The sequence below is a fragment of the Raphanus sativus genome, chromosome 4, assembly GCF_000801105.2.
Source record: "Raphanus sativus cultivar WK10039 chromosome 4, ASM80110v3, whole genome shotgun sequence".
NCBI lineage: Eukaryota > Viridiplantae > Streptophyta > Magnoliopsida > Brassicales > Brassicaceae > Raphanus > Raphanus sativus.
In genome coordinates this window covers 33,453,518-33,463,791 of record NC_079514.1, presented here as the reverse complement: position 1 = coordinate 33,463,791, position 10,274 = coordinate 33,453,518, and the positions used below count along the sequence as shown (strand labels likewise).

Genomic DNA, 10,274 nt, shown 5'->3' with positions numbered 1-10,274 from the left:
TAAAACCCACGGTATGATAAATTACTTTATTCAGTAGTTACAACTAGAAAACTGCGATTTTTTTCCAGCATCCATCTATTCATCACCATAGACCATAGTTCCAGCGGTCAGTCGGGTCTCTCTAATCTAAGTATCTAACCATCAAATAGAGAAGATGAAAGAATAGCCTTGCAAATACTTGCTTCTATAAAAATACTACGTTGCACTTTCTTTATTATCCAAATTTGGAACTTGCTGTCAAAAAAATACAATTGCAGAACATATAAATATTTAATTAAATAGAAAAGATTATTGGTCGTAAGTATGATGGATCGAGAAGAAGGCGCCGTGAAGGAAGAAGAAGATAAGCTCTCTGGTTACGCCACGCTTCCCAATACATATAACCATCTCTGACGTCATCTTCTATCTTTATCCAATATATAAAACCTGTCGTGCCGATTCCTCTTCTTCAGACAATCAAATAATCAAACCTCTAATCGAACGCAAAAAAAAGAAGAAGCAGAGCTATGGATGCAAACCAACGAATCGCAAGAATCTCTGCTCATCTCAACCCTCCTAATCTCGATAAGGTTATCCATCTCTTTTGTAGGGTGATCGGATCATCTGACTTTTTTTTCTTTTAATTCGATTTCATTCGATTTGTTTTTTTAGAATGGTTCCGGGTCGGATCTGAGACGGGTGGGTTGTCGGGCAAAAGGCGGGTCTCCCGGATTCAAAGTGGCGATACTTGGAGCAGCGGGAGGGATAGGACAGCCACTAGCGATGTTGATGAAGATGAATCCTCTGGTCTCGCTTCTCCATCTCTACGACGTTGCTAACGCTCCTGGTGTCACCGCTGATATTAGTCACATGGACACTAGTGCCATCGTAACTTCTATACCATTTCTAATTGATAGACTTTATGTTAATTTTTAGTCTATGATCGTTTAATAGAAGAGATAACAAATTAGTTAATTAGTTAATTTTACACTAATTTTAATTTCAGGTTCGTGGATTTCTCGGGCAACCGCAGTTAGAGGAGGCACTCACGGGTATGGATCTAGTGATTATACCAGCTGGAGTTCCGAGGAAGCCAGGGATGACGAGGGATGATCTTTTCAACATCAACGCCGGCATTGTCAGGACGCTCTCCGAAGCTATAGCCAAGTGCTGTCCCAAAGCGATTGTGAATATCATCAGTAATCCGGTGAACTCCACGGTGCCGATCGCAGCGGAGGTTTTCAAGAAAGCTGGTACTTTTGATCCGAAGAAACTCATGGGAGTCACCATGCTTGATGTTGTTAGAGCTAATACTTTTGTGGTAATGCACTCTCTCATTAAACAAGTTCTTTGTTATATCTTTCGCTGTGATAACTTGGTTAATGATGGTTTGAAACAGGCGGAAGTAATGAGTCTTGATCCTCGAGAAGTTGATGTTCCAGTTGTTGGAGGACACGCAGGAGTTACAATCTTGCCTCTGCTTTCTCAGGTTTTAATATGATTCAACATCTTTTTTTCTGTTTGTTTGAAAACTCTTATGTGTGTGTATGTTCTCATCATTATGTATGTTTACAGGTGAAACCTCCTTGCTCTTTCACTCAGAAAGAGATTGAATATCTCACAGACCGCATCCAAAATGGTGGCACTGAAGTTGTCGAGGTACATTACATATAACCCCTTCTCTCAGCTTCCTTTGCTATTTAACTTTGAATTTGACTGTTTTTAATCACTGTGCAGGCAAAAGCTGGTGCAGGTTCTGCAACACTATCAATGGTAAGTCCTTCATTGTAACATGTGCTGTTTCAGATTTTTTTACGTTTTGAATCTATATGTCTATCACATTGGATGTCATTTACAGGCTTACGCAGCAGTGAAGTTTGCAGATGCTTGTCTCAGGGGTCTACGAGGCGATGCAAACATTGTCGAGTGTGCATTTGTGGCATCTCATGTACAGTCTCTCTGATAATTTCATCTGTATAATCTTTCTTTAGCTTCTTTAGGTTTACATATAAAGTATGTCTTATTCTTCAAGCAGGTGACTGAGCTTCCCTTCTTCGCATCAAAGGTGCGTCTAGGAAGATGTGGGGTAGATGAAGTGTACGGTCTCGGACCATTGAACGAATACGAGAGGTAAAATTTCGAGTCTTGTATTGAATGTACTTCATACTTTTTTGAACTTGTTCTATGTTCATATCGGTTTGGTTCCCTATTGATTAGGATGGGATTAGAGAAGGCAAAGAAAGAGCTTGGAGGGAGTATTGCGAAAGGTGTTACCTTTGTCAAGAAGTAGTAAAGAGAATTGATAAAAACACTTTTAGTTTTATCTTTCGAATAGTGATTGTTTGGAATAAGAACAATGCCTCTCGCAATGAAAGCTCCTGCGGGTAGAGTCTGATTTTGAAGATTTAATAAACTGCAATCACTTTGTTCTTAGATACGAGAACGTTTATGAGTTCATATTCTTGTCTTCTTGGTATGTTTCCTCAGTTTTATGTGTGTTTTTCTTCTGCTTAGTATAATTGCGCGTAAGATCCACTCCACACACTCGTTGAGTTTGTTACATGAGAAATCCCTATGTATATCGAACATATAAGAATGGATAATATTATCAACCAATGGCTCATTCCTCTTGTTAGATCCGGGACTTGCCTTTACGGCTGTAGGTGTAGTATTAAGATAACATTGTCCTGCCATATATGCAAATATGTTAAACATTGCTAATGTACAGTGAAGAAAGCAATGAGAGCCATCCCTATAAACCATTATATCACAAGCAAAACAAAACTTGGATGATTTCTCTGCCTTTTTGATGTTACTCAATTTATCATTCAACCCCTGTTTTATTGACAACTTCAACAAGACATTACTATTATAAGACAAATTCTCAAAGAAAAAAAAATTTAAACAAGACATTGTTATTATTATTAACTAATATGCTTTATAAAAAGTTATTGACTATTTCAGAATTGATATAGCCGACTGATGCTTGAAATGATGCTAATATTATATGATTTTGTTTTGGATCTGAAGGAATTGTAACTTTGATCTAGAGCCGGCTCACTGATTTTATAGCGAGCAAAAAATGTAAGTCTCTAAACTAATATTTTTTTTTAAAAAAATTGTTGATAAATATTTTTTATAAATATTATAACTATTTAAAAAAATATGACAAAATATAAATATTTTCAATTAAAAATTTTGGACCCCTTTTTATTTTTAGTATAAAATACATGTCTTTACTTACTAACAAAGGAGACAGCAGATTGGATGGGAATCATGGTTGTCCCCTATCTAAACTGACCCCGTTTTGATCCGGAATCTTTTAAATAATGAATTAATATTTTTGTTATTTATTTGGTATGGAAAAACTGTCTAAAAGTTAATTTGAACGCATTCAGTAAAAAACAATCTAAAATAATGTAATTGGTTATAAACTTTATAGTATTTAAAACTGTTATCATCTTATTAGCTAGAAGAGTTTCATTAATATATACTTGTCTCAGTGAGCCTAAACCGTGTACGACAACTACGAATGAAGAGTCCTTAAGTTTGCTCTACTTTTAATTAATTAAAATCAATTGAAATTCTTAATCCTATACATTCACTTAATAACATTCGTATATAAAAAATTAAGATAATATTTACTTTTACTTTAAATATCCAAATCAATTTTAAAATCTGTATATAGGGTATGAATGTTAAGCAGAAGATATGCAGGACAATTTTAAGATATGCAGGACAAATGCAGTAAAAACAATAGTGCAGGACAAACTGCATTTAGTACCCATTCATCAATAAAATATAGATATGAAATTAATTAATAAAATATACTGCATGCAGATTAATAGTATGTTGATTTTTTGAACTGCAGGTATAAAGAGGAAGGAGGAAATCGTGGGTGGACAAGAGACCAATGGGCTTCATCAAAAAAAAAAAATATATATATATTTTAATCTATCATCTATATATAATATAATAGTTTATTTATTTTAATTAAAATCACTTAAACTTTACATCATTAATACTTAGTAAATATTCATTTATTTATTTGAAAATATATTATGACATATACATGTTTTTATTTAGTTAATTTTATATTTTAGTAAAAGCAGTATTTTATCTTATGTTTATTTAGTTTTCAAAAATAATGTTAGTTGATTCATATATCTACATCTATCAAAAATAATTCAAAAACTAAGGTACACATTTAAATGAATTATTAAAGTTTTAATATGCTTATAATAAGTTAAAATCTATATTCAATAATACTTAGTAAAAAAAATACTTAATTTTCTACAGATATATTATGACACATGTATGCATTATTATCTTTTACTATTTGACAACATATATATTATAACACATATAAGTATTTTTAATAAATAGTGTACTTTGTATAATCTATTTTCTTTAACTTCACTAATAAATAATATTTACATTGATATAAAAACATATAACTATAGTTCGTTTTGTTTTTATTCTTGATAATAAGTAATATAATTTAAATAACTAATATTTGTTTATAAATTGTTATATTTTAATATTTTGTATCCTTTTAAAATATATGATTAATAAAATCATGTATTATATATTCAAAAAGTAATAAATATTTTCATATAAATTAGTTTAATAAATTTATGCATATACTTTCATATTTGATCATCCATTGTTTTAATTGCATATAATTTTATAATTAGTTAATATCAAACATATTTTTTGTTCTTGCATATACATTTATGCATTTAATATTTTGAAAAATCAAAAAAATCAAAATTTCATTTAAATATAATATTTTATTGAACTAGTTTGATCTGTATTTGTTCTGTTTGATCTGCATGATTTGTATTTGTTCTGCTTGATCTGCGTTTCAATTTGATATGCATTTTTCGGACTGCATCACCCATTTGAAGCCATAGCCTGCGTTGAACCTTGGACCAACCAACTTTCTTTTCTATCCCTTTTTTGTCAAACGTGGACCGATTTATCTAGTCATGTCATCAATGACAAGTCTTACATTATTTAATTTAACAGCTTAGTTGTGAAATCATAATCAAGCTGAGATTTCTTGTTCCTCTAAAAACCTATTAAAAACTCATCGATCTTCATTACTAAATCAATCATAGATATTAGAAAAAAATCAAACCAATGATACAGCCATCATTACACACACACACACACACTAAATCCAGCTATTACACTCGACACATCCCACATCTCATGCATTCCTCTGCTTTTATTATCCAACTACTACTTTTAAAAAACAAGAAAAACGAGTATTCTGATTGACGTTGGAGATCAAATCACACGTTTTAGTCACTGAGAAATTCACATAATGGTTATGAAAAGTACTATTCCGCTAATGCAAGTCTTATGTTCTTCACAACATCTTCAATAGGTCGAGAAAATTTGTTGTCCATCTGCAAAAATATTAGGGAAAAACAAATGGAAATTACATTTTTGTTTGGAACAAATCAATAAGCTAAACTCAAAACAGTATAAGATAGTTACCTTAGAGAGAATGGTGATAACGAGAGTTGAACTTCCAAAGGGTAAAGTAAAACTATTGACTACTTCAAGATGAAACTTCTCCAATGAGCTCAAGATCTTAATCAAACATCCTCTGTTCTTCTCACAATGAATCCTGATCAGCAAATCTCTGTCTGAAACTCGTGCTTCGATCATAGGCATTGTCTGCTTCAAGATCGAAACTTCGTCTAAAGAAGAAGCTGGAGGAGAAGCGGCAGAGCAAGTAGAAGAGTAAGATGAAGAATCATCGTCCACATACACTTGAGATCTCTTCACCAATATAACTGACTGATCCATTTTCATGGCTCCTCCTCGCTCTTCCTCCAACTTCTTTACACGTTCTTGAAGTTTCTTCAAATGTTTGATCGCGTCTTCAAGAACACTTGCCTTGTCCGCCTATAAACATACACACAATTGTTTATAAAATTCTTGTTTAGTATCATGGCTTAAGGGACATCGTGCAGTTTACAAGTCCTAGTACAATTTTTACCAACTACAAAAGGCAATTTTAATCAAAGTTTTTTTAAAAATGCAGTTTTAATTTAGAATTGTTTTTTCAGATTTTTTTTGTACAACCATAAGATCATTTCCAACTCTATATATATATATTTTTTTTTAAATAGAGAAACTCTATTATAAAAGTAAATTTACTCCAATATATGCTTTTAAAAGAGTTTTTAATTTTGTGAGAAAACATAGAAGCGCAAGCAGAAACAAAAGCTTGTTTTATAATTTTAAATATACTTTGCTTAAAGTTAATATTTATAAATATTATTAAACGGAACAAAGAATTGGTTGCTAGATACTCTGACCTTTTTGAGGCCAGGAAGAAGAGCAGAGAGAGCAATTAAACGTTCGTTGAGCTTTTGTCTACGTTTACGTTCAGCCAAAACATGTTCTTTCAATAGATGTGGCTCTCTTTTTCCTCCATTATTACCACACTCTTTTCTTTTGGACCTGACGTTCTGTTCCATGTTTGCTTCGTTGGAGAAGTTAAATGATGCCTCGACCACGTTCATCTTCGGGTCTTGAGAACCGAACGAGATCACTTGTGCTGCTGTGAGCGTACCACAAGAAGAAGATGATGTTGAGTTGACTTTCATTTGCTTTGTTGGCCTGATCTCGGGTATCAAACTGAACCCGAATTCGGATTCACAACCCGGTTTTGTGCTCTGATGATCAGTAGTTTCTTCAGGTATCACCGGGAACTCTTGTTCCCAATCATCAATCAGATACTCATCAGTATCGATCATCAAATCCGTGAAAGTTGAATCTTCCATTTGCCTGTGGAATCACAAAACAACGTTTACTTATTAATTAGTGTTTCTGAGACCATTAAACTTATTGTTCTTGATATGAAAACAAAAAACGCGAAGTAGTTTTGAAAGAATAAAATTTGGATAAGAGACAAAAGCCAAAAACAGTACCTTAAAAGAGAGTTCTATGGAAACAACTTTACAACCTTGCTTTTATTTTTCTGGAGTAGGTATATGCTTTTGTTTTGTTAGGTGAATGTGGATGAGTGAACTCTTTATACTGGTTTCTTGACTCGACGCGGCTTCAGAACGTTCGTGCGGGGTATTGATTTAGGACCTAGGTAAATAATATCTTTTGGGATATTTAATTTTTATTTTGTACTACTATATGATATCCAACTGAAAAGAGCATCTGGGTTGATTTTTTTAATAATTGATAGTTCATAGGACTAATTTGCATAATAGCCATACATTGTATGTAAATTAGATAAGTAACATTGATTTTGACATAATGTAATATCATGTATTTAACACACAGTTCATCTGATTCTGTTTATTCTTTTAACAGGTTACCGGTTACAAGTGATATGACGTCGTGGTTTTTGTGGCATTATGAAAATCACATATCAAAACACAATAAATAGAGAAGATTAATTTAGCACAAATGGTTTTATCTGAATGCAGTAAGAATATGGAAAAATGGTTGCCATGTTAAAGTTACAGCTGTGTTTATCTATATAACAAATGTAAACATATGTTATAAAGTGAGTGGTATATAGATACTATTCTATATATCCAAAATAGTATGGAATACGCACATGATAAGAAAGGTAAAATAGGATGGATGAGATTATTCAAATTTTGTAATTTTTATATACTGATATTAAATTATCTACTATTTCTCCAAGAGTATACTCAAACCCTTAACACCAAACCCAAAAATATTGATCATTAAACCCAAGACAGAAATATAAACATCAATCCAAATAGCAAAAAAAACATAGAAATAGTACAATATTTTGTTCTATTCTACACAAGGCACATAAAATAGAGAAATTGTTGACGCAGGTGAAGGTATGTCATGGAGAACGACGTCACCAGGTGTGAAAGAGTACGACGTATGCGATGAAATAAATGGCTAAGACTTGGTAACAGATTTGGTATATGAAAGAATACCAAGAAGCCACGTAATAAAGTGTAATTACGAAAGATAATTTTACTATATTAAAGGAAACGAGTGGTGTCAAAGTAAAACATGTACTAATTCATGTTCCATTACATGGGGCACCTAGAATAGAAATCTAGGAGAGAGTAGATGACGTAGTACCTGACGTCGTTGGTTATGTGACATTATGAGAATCCCATATTGAAACACATCAAATGGAGAAGATTAATTTAGCACAAATGGTTAACCAAAAGTAGTAAGAAGATGGAAAAATGATTGCCATGTTAAAGTTAAAGCTGTGTCCATTTACATGACAAATGTAAACATATGTTGCGAAGTGAGTATTGTATAAGTACTATTCTATATACTCAAAATAGTATGGAGTACGCACATGATAAAAAAAAGTAAAATAAAGTGGAGGAGACTGTTTAAATTATGTAATTTTTATATGTTTACATTGAACTACCTATTGCTTAGTTAGAGTGAACCTAAACCTTTCATACTAAACCCAAAACCACTGATCACTAAGCTCAAGACAAAAATATTAACTCCAATCCAAATAGTAAAACATGGAAATAGTACAATATTTTGTTTTATTCTACACGAGTCACCATAGTTCAAAGTCCTTCTCAGTTACCAACTGACATGAGAGAATGTAATACACAAACATGCCTGAGAAGGTGTGGGTCCCCATCTACAATGTAGCGTAAACTATTCCATTTGACAAAGCATAGTATCCAAGCTATTCCATTTCAAGCTGCATAAAAATCCAATATGATGTAATCCTTAAAGTGTGAATTTACATTTCAAACATAATTACCCCAGCAATTTGCAGTAAACAGATGAATCCGACCAACCAAAACAAGTTCAACCCTAAATCATTTATTTCTACTAGCCTTGGCAGATCCGACATGCAACGGTATTGATGGGTTAGATTTAGAACTATGTCTTGAATGGCGCCAACTATATTCCAAATAGGAGAAAAGAGCATCGCAAGAATAGAATTGAATGCACAGAACCGAGAACTTACAATATTTCAACAGTTCTCAGATGAATCTCAGATGTGAAGTAGAAGAAGCTTGGGTTGTTCTGTCTCGCCGACTGTACAGTAACGACCTCTTGTCTCAAGCGATTTAAGTAGAGACAATATCCCCTTATCAATGCACTTCGAGATGGCTAATTAACGCAGACAGGAATGTCATCGACGATGGTGGAGAGCTAAACAAAGGGTTTGAAGAGGTGGAACAAACTGTCGACGGAGAGACTTTTTACTTTTTCAAAAGTTATCAAAGAAAACTAAAAAATAATGATATGAGAAATACTTGGGGACACCCCTAGAGTGAACTTTTAGGTTCACCCAATCAATATGATTTCGTTATTTCATATTCAGTATTTTTTTAAAAAGGAAATAAACTATTGTCAAGTTTTATTATGTTTTTAAAATAAAAAATAAATAGAAAATAATAGTAGTCGCAAAAAAAAGATTTTATATTTAAAATACCGTCAGCAAAACACTAAACCCTAAACTCTAAACTCTAAATCATAAACCTTAAATCCATGGTAAACCTTTGGATAAATCCTAAATCTTTAGATTTTTAAAAATATATATTTTAAAAATATATATTTTTAACACAATCAGCAAAACACTAAACCCTAAACCCTAAATACTAAACCCTAAACTCTTGGGTAAATCATAAACTGTAGAATTTAGAATTTATCCAAGCATTTTGGATTTACCAAGGGTTTAGGATTTACCGAGGGGTTTAGGGTTTAGGATTTAGGATTTAGGGTTTAGTGTTTGGCTGACGGTATGAAAAATATATTTTTCTGAAACGTATTTTTGTTTGCAAAATATATTTTTCTGAAACGTATTTTTGTTTGCAATCAATATTAATTTTTATTTTTTAGTTTTAAAATATTAATATAATTTGACAATATTTTGTTTTCTTTTTTAAAGATATTGCATATGAAATAACGAAATTTTATTGATTGGGTGAACCTAAAAGTTCATTCTAGGGGTGAACCCAAGAATTTCTCTATAATTAAGGTGCCGACTGGTTTTCCCGCTACCACCCGCAAACGCAGCTTTTGCGGTTTATAGCGGTTGTTGGTGTTTCGAAACAATCACAAAAAACGCTACAAATCGCTTCAAACCGCTCCGAACCTCTTAAAATCAAAAGCTGGTTCCAGCTAGCGTTTGCGGTTGCGGGCGGTTGCGGGAGGGTAAATCTTTTTTCTTTAAAAACAGAATAAATAAAAATAATACTAAAAATATCCAATAAAAAATTTCAATTGAAATAATAGAAATTGTAAAATGTATTCATATTGTATTTCAATTTATATTATAA

The 10,274-nt window shown here is 32.4% G+C and overlaps 2 protein-coding genes across 2 annotated transcripts; one reads left to right on the top strand and one right to left on the bottom strand.

The window, feature by feature from the left end:
• The first annotated feature begins 273 nt into the window (after positions 1-273).
• LOC108855905 (malate dehydrogenase 1, peroxisomal) lies at positions 274-2,448 on the top strand. Its single transcript, XM_018629832.2, has 9 exons — positions 274-569; positions 652-867; positions 986-1,300; positions 1,379-1,468; positions 1,555-1,638; positions 1,717-1,752; positions 1,838-1,927; positions 2,015-2,109; positions 2,197-2,448. The coding sequence occupies exons 1-9, from the start codon at positions 507-509 to the stop codon at positions 2,267-2,269; spliced, it is 1,062 nt and encodes a 353-aa protein (XP_018485334.2). The 5' UTR covers positions 274-506; the 3' UTR covers positions 2,270-2,448.
• A 2,609-nt stretch (positions 2,449-5,057) lies between these two features.
• Positions 5,058-7,078, bottom strand: LOC108852009 (transcription factor NAI1). Its single transcript, XM_018625489.2, has 4 exons — positions 6,933-7,078; positions 6,318-6,789; positions 5,488-5,901; positions 5,058-5,396 (listed from the first exon to the last, which is right to left on the bottom strand). The coding sequence occupies exons 2-4, from the start codon at positions 6,783-6,785 to the stop codon at positions 5,328-5,330; spliced, it is 951 nt and encodes a 316-aa protein (XP_018480991.2). The 5' UTR covers positions 6,786-6,789; positions 6,933-7,078; the 3' UTR covers positions 5,058-5,327.
• Positions 7,079-10,274: the final 3,196 nt, after the last annotated feature.

Excerpts from the sequence above, each read along its gene's own strand:
- LOC108852009 (XM_018625489.2), bottom strand. The coding sequence starts at position 6,785 with ATGGAAGATTCAACTTTCACGGATTTGATGATCGATACTGATGAGTAT. Across the intron at positions 5,902-6,317 it reads TTCTTCCTGGCCTCAAAAAG|GCGGACAAGGCAAGTGTTCT; the intron begins GTCAGAGTATCT and ends GTATGTTTATAG. Across the intron at positions 5,397-5,487 it reads TTATCACCATTCTCTCTAAG|ATGGACAACAAATTTTCTCG; the intron begins GTAACTATCTTA and ends ATATTTTTGCAG.
- LOC108855905 (XM_018629832.2), top strand. The coding sequence starts at position 507 with ATGGATGCAAACCAACGAATCGCAAGAATCTCTGCTCATCTCAACCCT. Across the intron at positions 1,928-2,014 it reads GTGCATTTGTGGCATCTCAT|GTGACTGAGCTTCCCTTCTT; the intron begins GTACAGTCTCTC and ends TTCTTCAAGCAG. Across the intron at positions 2,110-2,196 it reads CCATTGAACGAATACGAGAG|GATGGGATTAGAGAAGGCAA; the intron begins GTAAAATTTCGA and ends CCTATTGATTAG.